This window comes from Haliotis asinina, chromosome 14 (genome assembly GCF_037392515.1).
Source record: "Haliotis asinina isolate JCU_RB_2024 chromosome 14, JCU_Hal_asi_v2, whole genome shotgun sequence".
Lineage (NCBI taxonomy): Eukaryota > Metazoa > Mollusca > Gastropoda > Lepetellida > Haliotidae > Haliotis > Haliotis asinina.
Window position 1 is genome coordinate 41,223,186 of NC_090293.1, and position 23,267 is coordinate 41,246,452.

The 23,267-nt window shown below is 42.2% G+C and overlaps 2 protein-coding genes across 7 annotated transcripts; one reads left to right on the forward strand and one right to left on the reverse strand.

The window, feature by feature from the left end:
- Window positions 1–12,798, reverse strand: LOC137261009 (tektin-3-like). Of its 3 annotated transcripts, none has more exons than XM_067798624.1 (10): window positions 12,721–12,798; window positions 4,128–4,277; window positions 2,788–2,966; window positions 2,585–2,670; window positions 2,264–2,401; window positions 1,951–2,021; window positions 1,423–1,566; window positions 1,101–1,323; window positions 523–677; window positions 64–397 (listed from the first exon to the last, which is right to left on the reverse strand). In XM_067798624.1, the coding sequence occupies exons 2-10, from the start codon at window positions 4,274–4,276 to the stop codon at window positions 166–168; spliced, it is 1,377 nt and encodes a 458-aa protein (XP_067654725.1). In that variant the 5' UTR covers window position 4,277; window positions 12,721–12,798; the 3' UTR covers window positions 64–165. The 3 variants fall into 3 exon arrangements, with proteins under 3 accessions (XP_067654724.1, XP_067654725.1, XP_067654726.1); XM_067798625.1 differs by lacking the exon at window positions 12,721–12,798 and adding an exon at window positions 9,992–10,008; XM_067798623.1 differs by lacking the exon at window positions 12,721–12,798 and having other exon boundaries at window positions 1–397; window positions 4,128–4,413.
- Window positions 7,364–23,267, forward strand: LOC137261007 (tektin-3-like). Of its 4 annotated transcripts, none has more exons than XM_067798621.1 (10): window positions 7,364–7,670; window positions 17,099–17,266; window positions 17,852–18,030; window positions 18,784–18,869; window positions 19,397–19,534; window positions 19,850–19,920; window positions 20,413–20,556; window positions 20,724–20,946; window positions 21,320–21,474; window positions 21,924–23,267. In XM_067798621.1, exons 2-10 carry the CDS (start codon window positions 17,100–17,102, stop codon window positions 22,153–22,155), a joined length of 1,395 nt encoding a protein of 464 aa, XP_067654722.1. In that variant the 5' UTR covers window positions 7,364–7,670; window position 17,099; the 3' UTR covers window positions 22,156–23,267. The 4 variants fall into 4 exon arrangements, with proteins under 4 accessions (XP_067654722.1, XP_067654723.1, XP_067654720.1 ...); XM_067798622.1 differs by lacking the exon at window positions 18,784–18,869 and adding an exon at window positions 18,277–18,362 and having other exon boundaries at window positions 7,587–7,670; XM_067798619.1 differs by lacking the exon at window positions 7,364–7,670 and adding an exon at window positions 13,615–13,750.

Sequence of the window (23,267 nt, forward strand, 5' to 3'; positions counted from 1 at the left end):
TTAGTTTATATCATTTTATTTGAAAACATGTACAGCTATCAAAGTCAAAAGACCAGGTGTGATAATTTACAATGTACTTGCTGATGTATGTACAGACTAACTGGAACTCAGGTGAATGAATGCTGACTGACTAGAGTCGATTTATCATTGTCTTGATGCAAGTCCCTAACATGTTGGCATCTGAAATATGGGTCCAACTTTGGGGTCCATAGGGAATCCTTTCCTCATTCCCATACACCATTGGGAGTCGATACGAAGACTGTTCTCCTTGACGGAGATGTCATGTTCTAGAGTGGCCTTGGTCTTCATGAGACGCGCCAGAGACATCTCGGAGGTCTTGAGACGTTCCTTCAGAATGCGGACAGACTCGCGGATCTCGCGCACTTCATTTTGCAGCCTGCAGTTGAAGAGAAGAATATTTAGCATTAATTCATCTTAGGTATAAATACTATGTATTTTCTATATTCATATACATTGTGCGTAGTAATGAGATGTTGCGTTGTTTTGCGGAAATCTACTCACGAGATCATGACGGGGTCGTTGCAGAGCTCCACATTGATCCTCCTGGTTCGCTCGTCAAGACGACTCTGGGACACCTTCATTGGCGCCTCCTTGTCCTTGATGGCCTTCCTCAGCAGCTCGATGTTCTTCTCCATGTCAAAGATCTCCTGCATTGTCTGGAAAGAAAGGAAGAAGAGTTCTTTTTTTTATTTTCTGAGTGCGGGCGTCATGTACTGAAAACTAAATCTACCGCATTTGTTTTTGTCACATTCGGTAGATTTATTGAAACTTGACAAATCAGTGTTCTTCTCCATGTCAAAGATCTCCTGCATTGTCTGGAAGAAGTGGAACAAGAGTTATTCAGCGAGTGCAAAGGTCACGTGATGTGACAAAATTTGCTTTTGTCTTTGTAACATTTGGTAGATTTATTCAAAATTGTGAGCAGTTTTTGTGGCATAGTTGCTGCAAGGTTAAGGCTGCTCGGTAAATTCAGGACAAACTTTCGAAATAATTTGGACATGTCTGGACCAGTGAGCCAGTATGTGGCTCAACAATCACTGCGTCCTTGAAAAAGACTGCTCATGCAACTTGCAACTCACCCTCTGCAGGTGAGCCTGTAGTTTGTTTCTAGCGTCTTCTGACTCTCGGATACGGGTGTTGAAGTTGTTGTTGACGGTGTTGAAGTTGCTCCACATATTGGTGGCGCACTCACGGAGGCAGGTATCGATGGCCCCGCGGAGTTTCTCGGACGACGCCCTCTCTTTCTGAGAGCGTGCGATGTTCTGTTGGGTGTACTGCGCCCAAGATGCTGGGAGGGTGATTCTACAACAGAGAAAGTGCCATCAGCAACGAATATCGCACTCGGAATACTTACAACCACAGGGTGTCTTAAGAGATGTGTTGAAGTGACAGTTCACTTACGTGTTGTCGATGGCCTCAATGCCGGGGTAGTACCCAATTCCAGCTGAACTATTCTTGAGCTGTTGCATGCGGTCATCCAGGTTCTGGGCGTGGTGCTTGTCCTTGGCGTCGATCTCCATAGCGTGTTGGGCAGAGCGGTTCATCCTGGAGGTTAGAAGATGAAGAGTGAACTTCCGACATCGCTCGCTTCAACAGGTAATAGCTACATATTTCCTCTCACATATATTGGTATTGAGTTCTTCTTTAAACTTTCAAAGCATTCCCAAAGGCAGTATTTTGCCCATCCGACTAAATGGGGATTACTTTTTTATTGGACATGCACGGTTGCTGTGATGAACCAATGTCTGGGCGTGACTGCCCGTCAACCACCAACCAAGACATGACTGACATGACGACGGAAAGACGATTCACTGTTTTTGCCAACTAAGCTGAGTGCCTGGATGATCTGTCTGCTGTACAGAAGACGTGAGATGGCAAGACGTTACCCACTGCACCCGTTCGTTCTTTTCTTTTGTGTTAGCTACTCACTTGATCTGGACGAAAGCCTTCTCAAGCACCTGCTTCATCATAGCCTGGCACTTCCTGATGACGTCAACTTCCTGGTAACACACAGTGATGGACAGTGTAGTCATTGCACATGATTTCATGGTTGTACAGGTGGCATACACTTTGTCGCGTTAGACAAGAGTGGTTATACAGATGTATCTGTTACAAAACAATTACTAACAAACACAGGCCTCATCTACAGACTGTAATGTGTGTCTGTTTGTTGTTACAAATAAAACGTTTGATAGATGGCAAATGTTGGGATTACGACAGCACCCACAGTTCTCGGACTGACCTTCACAAGACTCTTTTCAACTTCATCATTGACGAGGTCTATGCCCTGCCTCTTCTCCCTGTGCATGAGACACTCCTCAGCTACGTGCAGGGGGTTGGCGGTGTCAGCGAGGGCCTTCTCTAGGGTGCGCTTGTACTCCTAGAATGTATGGGAAAGTTTCTGTGTATAATTCCAAATATAGAGGATTATTGTCAATATGTCTCTTTTTCAGTTGAAAAATGATGAAATAGGATACCATCATGTAACCAGTCTATCACAAGCTTCTGATGGAGAACAAAGGACACAATGCAGTTGATCACTCCGCATGACTTAAAACCTCACCTTCAGGTTCTCTGTCTCGGTGGCCATGGCGCTGATCTCATTATTCAGTTCGGTCTTCCAGAAGGCGATGTCATACACACGATCCCCTACAAGGGAAAGGTTATATTCAGCCAATCTGTATCAGTTCTAACTTGGAGATAACATGTACCTTTACATAAGTAGATGGGTTTCAATCAAGAGGAAGGGACTATAAAGTGACTCACCTAGCCTCTTGGTGACGTCAGTCTGTCTGTTCCTGGTCTGTGCATCCGTTTCCTTCACAGTCTGCCAGGCGTCAGCGCGCACCTGCTCGGCAAAGGCCCTCTCTTTATCAGACATACTGAAGTTGACGTTGTTGGAGAGGGACCAGTCGGAATGGGTGTAGCGGGCGTTGACGCTGTTGCTGTTGATGTTGACAAATGAGTAGGTATATTACCACACTGTACATGATGGAAAGAAATTTGACGAGTAAAAAGTAAATATCTGCCAAATCATAGTTGATAAGTACTGCTGGTACCTTCCACAAGGTCAAAATGAGACACGGGCTGAGTAGTGCGTGGATATGCAGGTATGGTTAGTTAGAATAGTAAACCAAAGCTTGGATTTTCGAAGCTCTCTTAGCGCTAAGATTGTCGTAAGTGCATGTTAATGTATGGCACTTACGCCTGTCTTAACGCTAAGAAAGCTTCGAAATCTTACCCCAAAAGTCTCCGCGGTCTTCAATCTGACTAGCTGAAAAACTTTATTGAAAGGTATTCCCGGAATACAGCCATTCGCTGTGTTTTGACACGTACAAAATTCGTACACAATAATATATTGTATTGTTGCGTCTTCAGTAGTGATGACGTCATTCAAATCATATTGTGACTTAAAGTCGTAATGACGTCACAAATAAGAAGTTCCAGATGCTACCATATCGCAATTTATTATTTACGACGGCGAACATATCGGGGTTCATATTTGTCTCATAATGCCCTAGGGCCAAATATCACTTTGTCTTGGTGACGTGACGCCATGAACAATGCTATGTCACGTGTCTTCTGTGGCGTTGCGTTCTTCGTGCGGCAACGGTGGGTAGCCAACCTGTGTTTGAAAGTAGAGTTGGGTTCATTTTCCTAAATTTGACGACTTTCGGTAATAAACAGAATATTATATTTACGCCCATATCATACTATGTTTACGACACTCGTGCCTATATATTGGTATATCCCTCGATCTCGGCCGGGAAATATCAACATTTATGTACTCGAGTCATAAACATAGTTTGACATTGACACTCATATTATATCGTCTATTAATACGCAAGCTGCTGTACCGGTACGTGTTGTAAATGAGAGCAGACAGTAAAAGCTATGTGGGCCTTTTGTTTTACTTTTGAGTTTACAATGTCGGCAAACATCATGTGTTGGCCAATTTCCCTGGTGTTCCAAATGAATTTCCGTTGTTCATATATTCAAATACACTCGGAAATTGACCAACACATGATGCTTATCTCCTAGGGGAAGTTCAGATCTGAGGGACATCAAGGATGTAGTGTGAGACAGATGGGGTAAGATGAACTCACGTGGCTGGGTTGAAGTACGACTTGGCATGAGCCCCGCCTGCACCACCAAGATGGCGGGTGACCGTCTTGTCGGCCACATAGGGCAGGGCCCCCATCATTGGTGTAGCACTGCTGGTTCGGGCAATGGATGGGAACTCGTATGAAGACATGCTGAAAGGAAAGAGCCATATATTTAACACAGAACAAATTAAGGACATCTTGCATGGGTATAGGTTCCACCTGAGCTAGCAACGGAGGCGAGAGGTCCATGAGGAAACCTTCCAGAAGTGAGCACTGAACTGTACATAGATACATAGTCTGTTAACAGCACGGTTGAATGGCCTCCCAATCAAGTGTTGATCGAACGCGATCGTTACTTCACCTAACACCTACCTCCAACTTTCCACCCGGATCGGATTACCAGAAGCAAGATATCAAACTTGGTACCTTGCCAAACTGGTAATCGCATGAAACGCAACCAGGTGTGAAAACACCATGGTTATAATCTGTATAATTATAATTAGCCATGGAACCCAGTCATAGCAGTTGGTCGGAGCCGTGTTGCAAGGTCAAGAAGAGGTCAATGTCTTGCCATGCGTCGTTTTGTGTCCGCTATGACGTCATGGCCAATATTTTATAGCAAGGTTAAAGAGTATCAATCATGAGGTATATAGTTGATCCCGCTTACTGCGAAGGTAATCACTGGTCTTTGGACTTAACGAGTATCCAGTTACATATTATTCAAGATGAGGATTACAGTAGAAATCATTAGATGTAAGAAGTAATATTGAAGTACGTATATTGTAAAGGGAAACATCACTGCCCTCTAGCCATCAGCCTTGCTCTCGGAAAACATGAATGTGATTACCCCTTTTGGTTCCACAAAACAGTTTGGGTTATGTAAACTATCTGATGGACTACATTTAACAATTAATTAAATATAAAACTCAGATTATTAGCACAGCTGCAAAGGTCTACAGGATTGCTTCGCCCCTTCAAACAGCACTGTTCATGCCATTCAACACATTTTGTGATTCACACTTGTGGGCTGAGTAGAATATAGTTGTGTGCTCATGGAACACACAGTAGGACACGTATTGATACTGTAGTTCTAGTATATACTAGCAATATTACACGGCTCACTGGGCAATGGTGTATTGAAATCACGGTGGAGAATGAGAGTTACTCCCCTTTTTGAAGTGGAGACAACATTAAGTTGTGATAGGCGGCAATCTTCACTGGGTTCAACAATTCTAACTACCATTCACTTCACTTAACAACAACAACAACATAAGATAAAGGCATAGTTACCACCCTTTACATATCCTCAAGAGCGTTTGTGATAATGCTTGCCGTACATAATTTAACATTGTTAGGAACCCGATTGACTAACGCTAGAGGGTTTTTTTATGGTCTTGAGTTGAGTTCCAACAATAGTCTCACTGACTGACTCGTGCATTCAACAGTCAATGTTTGTATTGGGGCAACATTGAGTAAACCGATCGTACCCGACTGAATTGTTGAGACTGAAAGCAAGTGCAGGGGTTAACGCTAATCCGTGACGAAATGAAATAGGGGAGATCTAATCTGACGTATGTATAACGTGAGTGGCTTCGACTTGAGAACAGAGTGTACTCTGGTGTTGTCACCCCAAGGATTCATTTACAGGAATTTAGACATGAAATGTTTCAATGGCCATTACCCGATTTTCATGTTATTCAATAATGTCAATGCTGTCATAATGCTGGGTGTACATAAAGAGAAAAGTGTCATGTGACTTTTGTGATACATTCTCATACATACGCAATTGACCAATAAAAATGATGATACTGGTGTGATCAATAGTAGATCAAGTTGATCGATAAATAATTCACGCAGTATCGATCATGCTGACATATGTACTGTTCAGTAAACAGGGACAGGTATTGATTATGTACGTAAGAAACCCCGTGAACATGCCTTCAGAGTTGTTCTACCACTTATGTAGCAATCAGTGTTTGCTTCACTCGCCAGACCCGCATGGGCCGGATTGGCCTGATCCATTTCCCTTTTGTTGGTAAACATTTGTTTGTGTCTTTCTAAAGACTTAATTACCTAGGTGTGGGCGATGTCTAACTATGACCAGTGTTGATGTGGACGAGGTGACCAGGGGACACAGGCCAAGTGTTAATGATCACAAGTACAGCTGTGTTGTAAAACAAGTGAGTGAGTGAGTGAGTGAGGGAGTTGGTTTACGTTTACGCTTCACTCAATATATAGCAATATTCTAGCTATATGACGACGGTCTGTAAATAGTGGACCAGACAATCCAGTGATCAACAACATGAGCATGGATTTGCGCATTTGGGAACCGATGATATGTGTCAACCAAGTCAGCGAGCCTGACCACCCGATCCCGTTATTCACCTCTTACGCCAAGCATAGTCGCCTTTTATGGCAAGAATGGGTTGCCTATTCAACCCCGGGACCTTCACGGGTCTGTAAAACAAGACGTGATGTTGATATCGCTCAAGGCAGGCCAAACGATTTAGTTTAACATACCACACACTGTATGTATCTACTGAGATTACCCCTGTCCCGGTATAGGTGGTGAGGGCGGTCGAGGGGATCGATGGGTTTGGGATGCGGGATGGGGAGGGGACAGTAAATAAATTAGGGAGTATAGTTTTACGCCACTTTTAGCAATACTTCAGCAATATCACGGTGAAAGACACTTGTACCAATGCATGGTATCGAACCGGGTCTTTGCCGTTACGAGCGAACACTTTACCCACTAAACTAACCCATCTCCCTCAATAGGTAAATGAATACGTGAGATAAGAACTAGTTATTGATTGCTTCGAGATTCGTATAGACTTCAGATGAAAAGTTTCGTGATGAAAGCACACGTCATTCGTAAAGTTTACATACAGACTATATGCACCTCTATTGCCAAAACCAGTCAAAATCGGCACCTGATATGTCATTGGACAAAAAACATTCCCGAATAGAAACCCCTTACTAAAACTGTTTCAGAATATAATTATACAACACATAATCCAATTTTCAGGATGATCCACAAAATGATTTTCAACTGCAGAAAATCTGCAGGTATGGTTGGATTTGAACACATTTTTCACAGTTTGGTTGGTGCCAATCTTACCTGATAGACTACAGGTTTTCCTCTGAGGAGACTGGGACTTGAGGACTGAGTGCCAGACACATACAGACCTACGTTTATATACCAAGTTACCTTAGAGTTACCGTCTTATCTCCTAGTCCTCTTAACGACAGGCCTAACTACACCGTCACTGCGTGAAATCTGGCTTAAGCAAAACAGTTGATATGGGATTAATTCCTAACACAATGCATTTTCATCTTTCTCTTACAGAAATAATACCACCGATGTCCATAACACTGCGTAAGTAACAGTTTAGAGTATGAAGCCAGCCATATCATTGGCCCCGGTATAAATAGCCAGCGATATCAAGGCAACGATCTAACAAAGGCCGAGTCCGTCAGCAAGCCAGTCACACACTAACGCTCAGCACCTGCCATAGTCAGACGCTACCGGCTCTTTACCAGGTGAGTTCAATGCGCGCTATTACTCTAGATTTTATAAACTATTAATATTTTAATTACTTAACGCATGGATAAATGTTGTAAGGCTAAAAACACCTTGCTAGATTTAATGACAGTTCTTCATTTCAAGCTACAGATACATAGCAACCAGACACCATGTCCTTAGCAACCGAACTCGAACTGGTAGTTATTTAATTTTATAACTTTTTGAAACTGCTAAATTAATTGAAACATGTATTCAGGTAATTTATATTCCTTATGTATGTAACTTGGTAAAGATGTTTTGTTTATATGTACTAGGAAGATAACACGCACTGCTAGGGTCATATGTTCGTCTGAGGTGAACTCTTGTATGGCCTACAGATATTTCAGTCCGTGGTTGTGGGTAGACATGAGACAGTAGATATATTAAATCTACATTTTTTATGACTTTATCTATGTTAAGTCAAATCAGATACCATAAATACTACGTGCTAAATCAATGACTGAAATCCCTTGATGACCTAACTCCATTTTATCACTGTCACTTATGGGGGCTGCACGGAGGTCTCCAGTCAGTGACGTCGGGTTTTTTAAATGTCAAACTTTGTGTCTCCATGTCAAATGTTTTGTTAACTTTTATGTCATGAGGATAATACTGATATATTCAAAACTGTTTTCAATTGGTTGGTGTATTATGTAAGCGGGTAATATATCATTTTATCTGATCTCTCAGCTAGTTCAGCACTTCATTTCCTTGGTAATCCACTAAAGCGAATTTTCAACTGAGAGCACTATCGGTGATTGTTCAGTATATATTCAGGAGACAAGGGCACATAATTCACACAATGATGTGTATGTAAGCATTAGGCATGATCCAGTATGTGATCAACTAACACAGTAAATCAAAGGCTGTGTTAGGTGACTGCTCGTTTGTCGGCCATCTGTAAAGTGGCTAGATCTCCCGGTGGAGGGTTAAGTCTATTTGTTCGTGGGACTATACCCGTCAATAGTATTATTGATTTCTGTGATCGATATAACAATAGGTTATCTCCCTTACATAATAACGCCAATTGCATGCGATATCACAAGTGACAGAGTACAGGCGCCCCTCCAATGTCGATGTATTCAGGTTACACACACAAGTCATGCACGACTCGTCTCACACTCAGTGTACGTGTGTATTCATGATTACTGTTGCCAGTCAGTTATCCCAAGTTTCTTGCTATATTTGCGTTTCCCCACAATCTACTACACCACAATATATACTGAATAAAAACAAGATGGTGATCATGGATATTTTGTGGGACTTATTATAACTATGCTCTGTCATCACTACCATCTAATTATGATCATTTTGTTCATCATTTGATCCCATATATGATATGTATGACGAAGGCCTCTTTTCATCTAAGGAGGGCATCGATGTTGACAAAAATTTCAAAAGTTTTAATAAACATTTAGTGAAAAATCGTTTTTTAAGATATCAAAACATTCCTTATCAATAATAAAAACATTCCCGGGGAATTGCTTTTGCTGGCCGCCTCGTAACGTGGATATAACAACCCCTGTTGGTTGGCATCTGATCTGAACTGCTATCAAATCCTTTCCAGTGAGACCAAGTCATGGTTTCTTACAACAGAGAAAATACTTGTCTTTCAAGATAGTCAGTCCTGACTACATGTAGTATTCATATGTTAAACCGGTTGAAAAGACGGATAAAGGTAATCAAGGAAAATACAAATTGTTAAGGCCCACAAAACAAAATCTACAACGTGACTGAATGTGTGCCTGCCTAGCAATGTAGTGTAGAGGATGATGGCGACACTGTAGGTTTATTCACCTTCTCATCACACAGAGCATATGCGAGGCAAGTAGTGGTGAGTCTATAGGAATGTAAGAGTCGGAGAACGCAAACGACAATGCTGTTTTCGCACTGATGTTGACAAAGGGACTAAACAGTGTAATAGTCACCAAATGGCCACAATGACCCATCAAGTGTTTAATATATCTGACTCACTAGTCGCAGTGACTGGTTCAAGTAAGCGGTCCTGAGTCACCGAAACTGCCTTTTGCAATCGATCGTCACTATTTGGTTGAAAAAATGAAACGCGACATTAAATTTCCTGTCACTAACCAAACAACCCCACACCGCAGCGCAAGAAGCCAACCCAATCCTACCGCCACACTCCCACCTAACTGCCGCCCCACATCCATTTCCCTCACATATTAGACATATAACGGGTCAGTAAACAATCTTACCCAACCGCTAAAACTCAACGTGCTGATCATGCTATTTTGTAACCCATGTGAGAACTGATATTTAATCATTAATCTATACTTACACGCCTCTGTACACAATACTCGGGTAGTTAAACATGAGTTTCGGTCACGTCATCCTCGCGGCGAGGCAAAGGCGTGTGATTAAGCAGTGAATTAAAGACACACAGGGTAGATACATGCTTTTGAATCACCGTTTACATCGCCTGAAAAGCAAGGATCTTCTGTCAGTCCCAGGGTTATTACAGTGGAACAGGTCCCTCCCACTAGGTGGCGCCACCACTGCGTGCACCGCTACTAAGACAGGTAACATGTTTGGTTCAGGAGGCCTCTATAGACTCAACCACGTCCCTGTCTGTCGCAGATCAGTTTGCTGACAGCTGTATTCATATCCTTAAATTCATTTACAAATATTGGCTGAGACGAACAAAGTTCCCAAGCCTCGATACCTATCTATAAGCTTTGCATGACTAACTATAGACATACGCTGTGTTGCAAATAACCCGGAATTCAAATGTTAGTCTAATATGTATTTATACTATTGGGCCAACTAATAAAGTTAAAGGGTATTGTTGTCGTGAGTGAAGCATTGTTCCTCTAGGTGTGATTACACACGTCCTGACCTTCTGCAGCGCGCCCGGCTTGTTGAGATTACGGGTAGATTGCAAGAGGCCACGTTAACCGCTAGTAGGTCAATTCTCTGCGACCGACGACTACAGGAACGCGGGTGTAGATATCCAAGTATCACCTGCATTGTGGTGATTGTTTAAGAGCGTGAAAGACTGATGCACCATATCGTTAAGGCCAATAGAAACGTGTAATGTATTGCTGGTTTTGTCCAAGACAACATCCCACAACGCAACAGAACGGTGTACAAATAACGCAACGGCAAGATATTACCTTGTAGTGCAGGACGATCCCTCACAATGGTCTGTGTAAGTTTCTAAAACAGACTGCAAGAAAATTCTTAGCCCCGTTCGTATAAGAAAGTACACTGCTGAAATGTTGAAATTTCAGTTTTGTAGACTTAACAGACTTAATCCTGTCCCAACAGACGGACGTTAAAACTGCAGTTACTTACTTCCATTACGAATTAATAGCATTGGTCAAATTGGTTAGCATAATCAGAGTACTGATGACTTTCAGTCGAATGTGTATTACAAATACTTGACTTTGTCACGAGGATGTGTGTATATCCGGGAAGTAGTTGTTTAAATGATGCATGTTCTGCAGAAAAAGCTCTTCCTTACACATGAAAGACGATTCACCGTAACGCTATCACTGTCGATAGAACACGCGTATAGTTTACACAAAACCAGTGTTTCTCTTTGAGTTGCTATTCTACCGGAAGTAGTTGATGTATTATGTATGTGAGTATACCCTAGTGGATGCCGATATGCGTGTCGGAGAGTATATTGATCTGGGATCTAAGTCGGTGATTTGTCTCGACATGCAGTCAGGGGGGAAGTCAGGTCAGAAACCCCTTTGACTCGCGATCAACCGATTCTGACTTCAACTGTGATCCCAACGCGTTAAGAGGAGGATGACGTATACTACAAGGCCTCGAGAATCTCTAAACGTTAGTTTAGGAATTTGCTCTTGGGTTGCGTTAGACCATTAAAAGGATCCTCTAGACACTCAAACAGTTATGGTAGTATTCGGTGAAAGAGTCAGTTTTGAAAGCGATCCATAATTCAATGTTTTTGACTAAAGGGACGCCACCTTTTGCCCAGGTAGTGCCGCTACGGTTGCTGCCTAGACTGGCCGAGTTTGTCCTGTCCGAGAGATAGCCCGGGCGGCCTGTATTCTGAGACTATAAATCCCTTTCACGTACAAAGTCCCCTGCGTGTATGGTTAATAACCATTGGTATTTTTATATGAAATGTACGCTTCTGAATTCATGTCAGGTTTTTCATCTGTAATAACGTGGTGGTACATGTGAATGGGAACAGTCCCTTAGACTCATACAGTCAGATCGTCCGTCAACACACTGTCCCCGAAGAAGGGCGGGTGCGGATTGTTGCTCGCTGAGCCATAAGCTCACACGGACAAATTAATACATTAAACCTTCATGATTGTAGTACAAACACTTATATCCACGCAAGTGCTGTTGAATCGAGGTTATGTGTCAACAAGAATCTTGTGGCGCTCTCGTAAATTGTTTCATATTCAACTTTTCCTCCTTGGTCATGTCAGAGACAACCGAAGGTGACCGAAAGCTCGTAAAACCTGATTCTTTGTTACCTAGGTGACTGGTCGTGACGTACATACACTTAAGGTAATGGATCAATCACTTAACCCTTATCTTCGATTATGAAATGTTCAAAGGTAGAAATCCATTAAATGTTCGAAAAGATCACGAAAAAATGCATGGAAAGTTTCTTGTCAATAAACATACAAATCATTAAAAGAAATATAAACTTGAAAAAGTGAATGGTTGACGATAAAGCAAGTGAAGATACGTTGGTTGCTAAGGCAACATCATCCCAGGGGTCTCGCCTGGGGTTCTGGCAAACCATCTGGAACACACGGGGATGCGGGGGAAGAAAGCAAGTAACATCTCTAGTGAATAGAATTATATCAATTATATAGAAGCGACAACAACGTCACAATACACCGCTCGTGTCATCTTCCGCCCATGTGACATCCGAACACGACAGAAGAGTGAACGCGTTGTGTGTCAACTCAATGAACTTTCTTATATGAACATCGATCAGCTGGGCTGTATACCTAACTATGATACATGATCAGTGATAAAATACATATTGATGATTTCACCATATTTGATTATTACCTTTGAAATATCCTTCGCTGCCCCTCACGTGTTTCGCCGCAGACCTAACAGAGGAACGCGCACGGTGGATTTGACTTCTCTTTATCATGTTTGGATATATGAGGCTCACAACAGCAAGGGAGTAATTAGACAACGTTTCTGTTTAATTTTTCAAGCAAAGCTAGCAACGCCGTTTGTTGCCATGGAGTCAATTGAACACTTGATCGATACACGATAGCCGGCTGTGTTCCTAACTGCCTATATATAATGTATAATATCATGGAACTAACAAATGCCTTTTGTATTTGCAGTGTTTGTGTAAATCCTCACGAATATATGTATATACATATATACATGAAGAAAGTTTATGATACTTACGTTCATAATGTTTACGCTTTACGATCGAGTCTTGGTGCTGATAGATCAGACCCCTCCTTGCATGAATCATTAAGTCTTCATTAAATTTCTCTCTCATCTATTTAATTATCACTGTTCCATTTTCCTAAGACTTTGCACGTGTTACTTAGACGTTTGGCCATTATAGCGAGGTATCAGTTTGACTTTTTGAGTAGGTCTTGAGGGCCTCGTGCTGGACGACGTACTATCTAGAGATATATGACATGTTGATCTCCTTTCTGGCAGAGGGCAATAAATCATGCAATACTTTATCACCTCCCCCAGCAACGGACGAGGGAGACCCCGATCTCTAGTCTGGAGAGCTGACGTCACTTGAAAATGATCAAGATATTGTTATGTCAGGTCCCGATGAGCAGATGACACTTGGGCAAAGGGCGGCAAATATTTCGAGAGGCCTGTACTTATGTAAGACAAATCTGCTTAAATGACACTTTTTTTCAAAATTCACTTTCACCGGAAGTGGAAGTGATATTGCGCGCGCTGTTCACGTGACTTGTTGCTAGGAAGTCTCTGTGTCAACATGGTTGCTCGGGCAGATTAGGTTTGCAGACGCCAGAAGCATTTTGTTCGACTACAGCAGAACACATCAGACGCTGTGTTGATACTGCTTAAGCCATTCAGCAGCCATGAGCCGGTGAGTCTTTCTGAAACTCATTGTAGTACATAGCAGGTATAGTCAAACGTTGACTTATTTACTAAAGAGAGCACCTGTGGCCATCAGTTTTTAACATTTTACAATTGGTGACTGGCAGTTGAAATACGCAATCTCACACAAAGTTTGTTCATATCGCCATGACTTTATTACAATTTTGTAGATGACATTTCATTGAATTTCTTTTGAGGGAACCTACACCTAAATTTGAATGTCTGTGGTCATCGTTACCAACGACGGTGTTAGGTTATGAATAAAAGAACGCAGTGAAGAAGTAGTGATGATGAAGTTCCGCTGTCAGATAAGATGTAGATAAGGATGTTATGTATCCATGGCATCCATAGTGACATCTCATTCACTGATGCTTGTGGTCGATCATCTAACATTCCGATACCAACCTGTCGCTGTGACAGGTTTTGTTGCTGTACACGTCTTGATGTCAGACTTACACATCTGCAGATACAGGCGCCAATACATCCGTCCCAGACCCACCGGCTTATGTACACAGGATAGTGTTATACGGACTGCGTGACCATGTTTGTTTCTGGTGTTAACTTAATGTCATCCGAGAGGGAAAATACCTCATGGATGATATACTAGAAAAGGACAGTACTACAGATATGTTATTCGAGAATGGAAAATAATTCAAACATGAAATGTACACTGCAAGTACTTCAAATATTCGTTTTTCGAGAAATGGAAAATATTTTATTCTGGTAATTCGAGAAATCGAAATGTTTTTCGAGAAAAAATATAATTATTTTATACGCTTTTATACACGATCTAAGTATCATCTCACAGTTCTGTAGACCTGGTTAAATAAATCGTATCGTGAATCGAACATTATTATAAGTGACATACCAGTTTTCTAACTTCTGATCAACTAGTCTGAGTTCAGGTTAACCTAGTGTGGCACCACAACCTGGTACCCCAATGTCAGATATGCCATAGCACGCCACTTCACTGCTTGATTGCTACTTTAGGAGATGCTATTTGATGAGCATAGAGATGTTTCTGGGTTGTCTCTATGTTCACGTCACTTCACGTTAATGAATCCTACATTTCACACGCTATATATAAGATTTTCTTTTTATTGAGTTTAGCTGGATTTTACGTCATTATTCAGACCACATAGTGACGAGATCGAGTTTGCATTCGTTTCTTTCTCCTATCCCGTATTTTCTTTGGACATTTTTTTTAGTTTAAGGTAATGTTCGAAGTAGGTCAGTAATTCAAATTAAATTACCCTTTTTACTTTAAATTCCCAAACCCTTTACTTACAGGTCACCTTTTCAACCCTCCGTTATATTGCTGGAATATTAATAAGAGTGACCTAAAATTAAACTCAGTCACTCACCTCTTTAACCGGCAAACAGCATGTAAATGAAAGCTCTCGATTTTGACTTCCACTATTATCATTTTTTATAATTTGTTTATTTAATTTAAGGACTTTCACGGTTTTTGCATAACAATATATTCAAGAGAATAGGGCAAGGCAGTTTGACCAAACCTTACTGGTGTAGGCTATTTTTCAATGTCCACCTTTATCATGCTTTGTCTCTCATACGAAATAAGCAACTGATTGAACAAGAATGGATATGCTTAATATTGAAAGTTGGATGTGTTCTTTCTCGTTCACTATTGATCTGATGACTATCTACCGTGACTTCAGCGAGACAACTTGAACTGCTTACTGAGACGAGACATTCCATATATATTTGTTTGGTAAAACCTTTCCGGACGTATGTGTACCTGATGCTCTTATTGAAGCAGTTCGTGTTTCCATCATGGACGGCTGGTTCATTATAGACGCATCTTTGAACATAGCATAAAACATATGACAATGCAGGGGGAGGTGGCACCAACCCTGGAGAATGTTTGCTGTGTTCGATTTGATCGTTCGACGTAATCGGTACACGAATGGAATAATTACAGTCGCTAAAGGCCTGGTTGTGAGGTAGTCAGTGACGGTGTCAAGTGGAAGCACTGAGAACTCTCAGGCAGCAATTGCCGGCTGTAATGCTGGTTATCACAGTGTTATCAGGAGGGACTCAACCGGTGTTATGCGGGCTTAGGGACTTAGGTTGGGTCAATCCTAAACAATTGTCCTACAACCTACACAATGTCACGTATCAGTAATCCCCACCTATTGGACCGACTTATTGTGTTCACAAAAATCAAATTAATGAAAACTTTGAAAATTTATTAAAAACCGGTTGTATTCTGTAAGCAAGGTAATATCATTTTCATCGATGTTTTTTTTTTCCTTTTGTGGTCATCATGGTTCGTTGTAAAAGTCGGAAACTACATTTGTTAACCGTTGTCGGTAACATAACGCACATCTTATGTATTGAGTATATAATGATTCCTGATTATATTTAGGGTGACCTGTTTGTTTGTGAAACTCCACACTCAGCAATATTCCACCTATATGGTGGTGGTCGAATCTGGACTAGACAATCGATGAGCATCGATCTACTCAACTGGGATACGATGACATGTGTCAACGAGCCAGACCCCTCTTCCGACAAGCATGGGTTGCTGAAGTGCAATTCTAACCCAGATCTTCACGGGCCTATTTCGGATGAACATGCAGGTTCCTACTGCTAGACACATATTAGATGATCCTGCGCACTAAACGCATTTGTGACAAGAGAGGCGGTACAACGAATTGGGCGCGTACACTTGGCTGCTACAGGTAGCATGACGATTATGCAATACATGCTAACCGTGACATGAAATCAACACCGCATATTCCTTCGAATGATAAGACTGCAATTTCAGGCATAAGATACTGATATTCCACGCAAAGATTTAGTTAAGACGAAGACTAATAGATGATTGGGGCATGCATTTTAGATATTCCACAATTTTGTTTAAAAAAAACCAGGAAAATGTCATTTGCGTGAAATGGATCGGTGGTCCTAAACATATTTGCTCAGTATATTGTGTTGATTCAGTTCGTTGGGATTGTACCTGTTCCCAAATCGCGTGTACTATAACAATTCATGCGTGAAACGCACGGGGAAAATAAACTTCTCGATATTTATCAGACAACCTGTCTCCCTCTTGTTTCAAGTGGATCGTTCTGTGGGGTGTTCCCAAGTATGCAAATTGGGGTCATTTGTCAGGTCGTGGATCACCTTATATGTGTTTATTAGTAACACAATACGTATATCGAGGTTCCTCAATATAGCAAAGATGATCCCTCAGGGTTTCACGTACATGTATGGGGAGTACGCGAGCTCCACAATATGTTTAAGTGGAACTTTGACTTGTTTGTTTAGCTTCTGGTAGGTGTAACTGTGTGTGACCCCTCATTTCCTCCAGCATGTCCTACTTTGACGAACCCACCGTTGTACGCACACGGAGTGCCACCCCGATGACGCCCGAGATGTCGAAGCTTCTTCCGTACGTCACCAACAAGACGATTTCCCGCCATCTTGGAGGACGTTCCATGGACATTGGCCACGCCAAGTCTTACTTCAACCCCGCCACGTAAGTACCAGGGCGCTTCTTTACAAAACAACTTTAGCACTATCTTCAGCCTCTGTTAAGGTATGGGAGTTACCTTCATCTTAGCTCTACGATCGCTTTGTCCAACGACATCCAGACCTTCAGCGTCATCCCTTACCTCATTTCAGTGAAGGTGTTTCTGTGCCCTATCAATCCACCTCCAACACTGTGGGCCTCTGACGCTTAAAGCCTGTCTGGCCATTTGACAGAAAGCGATTTTTATTTCGTTAATGCGACTCGAAGCCATGTGGACATTTGTTAGCACCAGTCTTAGATTTAGTTCCGTCCGTGTTCATGGACTGTACCAGTACATTAAGCACCCAGACCGTGATCGATTTGGCGGTCCTTGAAGCTGATACCCGTTATGTGACAGACCTGTTGGCAGCGAGGTTAATCCTAACGAATATATACCCACCACTGTTCTCGATATCATCCCGGTCAGTTCCACGATATTTGTGTAAGCACCGCATTCGTAACTACTCATGTCATGCTAAGTCACGGAAAGAGGCGAGTAATTACGAATGCAAGCACCAGTGATGAGTTAGAATGACGTGTTTCTTCCTCCAGTCGCACCATGTACTCCCGCTACACCCACACCGACTGGTCCCACTCCAACAGCCTAAACTTCAACCTGTCTGAGAAGGAGAGGTCGTTCGCCGAGCGACTGCGAGCTGACGCATGGAGGGCTGTGAAGGAGACGGACGCCAGGACAAGAAACAGACAAACTGACGTCACCAAGAGGCTAGGTGAGACAGTACCCTCCATGCCTGGGTTTAGGGACATCTTGTGAACAGGAAATGGTCATGAAACTAACGACTCCTTCAAGATTAACTACTTCGATATTCATATTTACCATGCTATTTATGAAATGCTTGTAAACCACTTTGCTCATCTTAATAATGATTAATGTATTTGTGTAAATGAAATGATACCAACAAGTGGGTTTATGTACGGTGTTGTGGTTCATGCCTTCGGTCCGTCTGTTCCTGCAGGCGACCGGGTTGTTGACATTGCTTACTGGAAGAGCGAACTTAACAAAGAACTAGATTGTCTGGAAAGAGACACTGGTAGTCTTCAGGTATACGGCCATATATAAGTAGCGCTTCTTCGCTCATCTCTAATCTACTACACGCTTATTTCTCCTGTTCACTCATACACATTCAAACATTTGCTCATGCGCTGAGAATACAGATATCAAACCATAGGCGCTTTATCGTACCCACTCCCCATTCCTCCCTTACATCCTTAAAAGGTTTATCAAATGACCATTGAAACGCTCTTGAAAACGAGTGTACATGTACTATGAACCTCCACCCCTACACCATCCCTTTTCTAAAGGATGAAGAAGCCGCTGCCAGTAGACTCAGACAATGCATTTTATGGCTCAGTATGTATGCACATGAGCAGATGTTGTTTTTCTCTATGAGATGTAGTTGACCAATCGTGTTGTTCCTTGGTGTAAGATGTAGTTGACCAATGGTGTTGTTTCCTACTACCAGGGGAGAGGGTGTATGACATCACCTTCTGGAAGAGCGAACTTAACAATGAAATTAACGCCATGGCCACCGAGACTGAGAATATGAAGGTAATGTGGGGTGGCTACTGTTGCTTGTGTCCATGTCCTGACTGCTTGACCAGAAGAAATATGTAGAACAAATGTGACACTACCTCACATGTTGTCTTTGAATTGTATTCCGTTACAGCCATTGTAGATCTAGTCGTTGTGCATTCACATATTTACTTAGATTCTTGTCGTTATCACTTTCTATACATGCTTTTTAAAACTCCCTTAACTTCTGTAGCCTCCTGTATTGCAACATACTAGTACGTAGCCAGTATACACCAAGCATCACTAGATATTACGACATACACATCATCTTACATAGTACCAAGTGATATATACTGTAACGTTTAAACTGTTGCAGACCAATTTAATATTGTAACGGTAACTATATTTGTGTTTGACGTGACATATTTTTATAGTGCATTTTTTCGTGTTAATTTAAACTACCAATATATTTACCTTACATGCTATTGAGGTTGTGCAGTATCTTGAGTTCATTTAGAGCATATATAGAATAGCGCCGTGTTACTCAAGCACGTGTGTCACAGGAGTACAAGCGCACCCTGGAGAAGGCCCTCGCTGACACCGCCAACCCCCTGCACGTGGCCGAGGAGTGTCTCATGCACAGAGAGAAGAGGCAGGGCATTGACCTCGTCAATGATGAAGTGGAGAGGACACTCGTGAGGGTCAGTAGGTGCAAACACAGTGTTGTACATTTATCAAACTAAGAACACGGGACCTTATAATCATTTCAAATTTCCATAATAATATTATACGCAAAACAACAACAAAAAGACAACAAAATGCAATATAGAGCTTTAATTAGATGCTTAATACACTCTTACTGTATAGTTTGCCATGAGAAAATCACATCAGCCATATATGTCTATTTTCCAAATAGCAATGTTCCATGTAGTGAACCATCTGTACTTTTATCAAGTAATTACTAGCCTATCCACTTGCATGTGGGGTGACTACACTGTCCATCATTGTGTTGCCAGGAAGTTGACATCATCAGGAAGTGCCAGGCTAAGATGAAGAAGGTCCTGGAGAAGGCTTATGTCCAGCTCAAGTGAGTAACATAGCCAAGAAAGACTTTATCATATGTGTGGACAGCCGCGAGAATCACCTCAACAAATTTGTTGACCCCTGAAGAAACACCTCACTAAATATGTTAACACCGGGGGTCAAGGATGCTAACACCTAGTACCAACATCAATGCTTGAAACTGACTCGGAAACTCATGTCTTGTAAAGATGAACTCGTTCTGTGGGCCCTGTTTAAGAAGATATTTTTCATCATCATGGAAAAAAAATTGTCAACCACTTAAATAAGTTGAGCGTCACTATAGTAGGGCTTGGCAACCTGAAGATCCGACTGTAACAAAGGATCCAGAACACTGTCGCTCTTTGGCACCAGAGCGTCTTGGAAAATTATAATAATAAACAAACGATTGTAACAAAGGATGACCTGATACTTCAAAAACCTCAGAACTGTCAACCGTTTACTCTATCTCTCTGTGGTTTGTTTTGCAATACTTTCACTAATATCTGCTCTTTTCTAGGATGAACCGCGCTGCCCAGCACGCTATGGAGATCGATGCCAAGGACAAGAACCACGCCCAGAACCTGGATGACCGCATGCAGCAGCTGAGGAACAGTTCTGCCGGCATCGGCTACTACCCCGGCATTGAGAACATCGACAATACGTACGTCCACTTTTCGTGCCTCGTTCGCGAAGAACATCAGAACTGTTACATAATTTAAGATTTGTAGTGCGATGAATAAAAATTTCTGCCTGCAGAGCAATGGAGCAAACATAGTGATGCAGTGATGATGTCCAGTCTGTTATGAATGCTGTCTTGTGTTTTCCTAGCCTCACCATCCCCGTGTCCTGGGCACGCTACACGCAGGAGAACATCGCCCGCTCACAGAAGGAGAGGGCAGCTTCCGAGAGACTGCGAGGTGACATTGACACGTGTCTCCGCGCATGTGCGAACGAGATGTGGAACAACTTCAACTCGGTCAACAACAACTTCAACACAAGGATCCGTGAGACTACAGATGCCAGGAATAAGCTCCAGGCTCACTTGCAGAGGGTAAAATGTTATATTGTTAAAGAGGATATCAGTGAGTGAGTGAGTTTAGTTTTACGCCGCACTCAGCAATATTCCAGCTATATGGCGGCGGTCTGTAAATAATCGAGTCTGGACCAGACAATCCATTGATCAACAGCATGAACATCGATCTGCGCAATTGGGAACCGATGCCATGTGTCAACCAAGTCAGCGAGCCTGACCACCCGATCCCGTTAGTCGCCTCTCACGACAAACATATTTGCCTTTTATGGCAAGCATGGGTTGCTGAAGGCCTATTCTACCACGGGACCTTCACGGGTCTAAGATGCAGATGTATTGGAGTGTCTGTACCGTCCGATTTGCTTGGTAAACACTTGTCTCCTTCTTCCTCCAGACCATGCAGGAGATCTTTGACATGGAGAAGAACATCGAGCTGCTGAGGAAGGCCATTCAGGACAAAGAGTTGCCAATGAAGGTGGCTCAGACCCGTCTTGACGAGCGAACCAGGAGGATCCACGTGGAGCTCTGCAACGACCCCGTGATGAAGTCGTAAGTATATTATATAGACTAGGAGGGTACATACTTCATGTGGCCATCTTGTCAAGAAAAGGGCAGGACCAGGACTCCTATGTAATTTCAATGTGGATGAGCTCCTTGCTAAAACAGATGCCTCGCCATGCCGAGGACCTGGTTTTGATTACGCATCTTGGTATACAGTTCCTAGTTTCTAGTAACACAAGACAGGTCATGCTGGGGTATTGTTGACAGATGCGTACGACGTACGGGCGATTCGGAACCTCCAGAAACTACATGCATGCATCTATCATAGTACAAGATACCCTGACTGAAAGAACCTGTAAATGCTAATAGTAACTTACAAATCAAGTCGCAACATCCATCAGAAAATGTTTCCCAATCATATTTGCTCCTATATATAGTACTGAGATGACTAGAATCCGAGGCAAACCACCTCTCTTGAGATTTTTTTGTGTTTTCAGACTACAGCGTGAGGTCAGCGAGATCCGTGAGTCTGTCCGCATCCTGAAGGAACGTCTCAAGTCCTCCGAGCTGTCTCTGGCGCGTCTCATGAAGACCAAGGCCACTCTGGAGCATGACATCTCCGTCAAGGAGAACAGTCTTCGCATCGACTCCCAATGGTGTATGGGAATGAGGAAAGGATTCCCTATGGATCCCAAAGTTGGACCCATATTCCAGATGCCAACCTGCTAGGGACATACACTTAATCCTAGGACTTTCATTATTGTGCTCAATTTCTACCCAAGGAAATTTGAACAATTTGCATCTTGTATCATAAGCACTGTGACATCTGAGGTCAGCGGATTGATTTGAAGGATACGCATAGAAGCGTATAGTGTTTTTGCAAAATATTTGGTACTTGTGAACATGTCTGTTTTCTCACGCTATAGTCTTTGTATTGCTCGATACCTTCTGGTCTCACGTCTTCAAAAAGAATAGTCAGTGGAGGTCTGACAGATTGACTCCTGTTGAACCATGTGATAACCTGTATATACAGACAATTGCTGTGATATATAAACCCATACGTGAGTCCAGTAACAAACACAAAGTCGATTTGTTGTTATTGAGCTGAGGGGAATAATATCTAATACATAAAGCTGGTACTGTTTAAAGTTTCTAAATCAATTTGTTACCAGAGTTTAAGCATGTGTATTTCTTTGTAGCAGCTGCATCTGTCTTTGCTTGGAATCATGTTGATATAACGTGTCCCTTAGTGTGCCGTGAGTAGAATGTTGCCCAATCAAAATCAGTTTTAGCTAGAATATGGCGCTTTGTATCCAACCCAGTCACTTGCTCATATCACCACTACAATTGTTCAGAATTTGGTAAGGTGCACCGGAAGAGTTCAGTATTTTGTCCATGTCGGTTTACCAACAGTATTATGCCGAAATAAATCTTGCCAATTGAAGGCGTACATGACAAACACTGACACCATATTGTCTTTCACGTGCAACCATCGAAACTGACCGGCAGCAGTGGAACAAATTGTAAGGCTTGCCGTCTTGCTCTGGACATCCGGTGACCTCTGCTCATGATCAGCTGACATGCGCAGGCACAAATTCTGTCTTTTTCGTTCATATAACTATGAAACCGCATCAGTATTACAGTTTTCATACAGTGACTAAATGTTCCATGGGCTAGCGTTTCACTGCTTTGTTTATGTTGATGTTTATTGTTGTTTTGTTGGTTTATATTTGTACAATATTATTGCTTGGAATCTGGAGGTTTGTCAAATATCCATCCCTGAAAACTCTTAACATTTGTACAGCTAACGTTTGCACAATAAATATAATTTATCAGAAAAA

Bases quoted from the DNA above. Each gene is read 5' to 3' on its own strand.
- LOC137261007 (XM_067798619.1), top strand. The intron at 18,870-19,396 runs GTAATGTGGGGT...CGTGTGTCACAG, and splicing joins CCGAGACTGAGAATATGAAG to GAGTACAAGCGCACCCTGGA. The intron at 19,921-20,412 runs GTGAGTAACATA...GCTCTTTTCTAG, and splicing joins AAGGCTTATGTCCAGCTCAA to GATGAACCGCGCTGCCCAGC.
- LOC137261009 (XM_067798623.1), bottom strand. From the start codon at position 4,324: ATGTCCTTAATTTGTTCTGTGTTAAATATATGGCTCTTTCCTTTCAGC. The intron at 2,671-2,787 runs GTGAGTCACTTT...TTTCCCTTGTAG, and splicing joins TGACGTCACCAAGAGGCTAG to GGGATCGTGTGTATGACATC. The intron at 2,022-2,263 runs GTCAGTCCGAGA...GTGTGTTACCAG, and splicing joins TTGAAAAGAGTCTTGTGAAG to GAAGTTGACGTCATCAGGAA.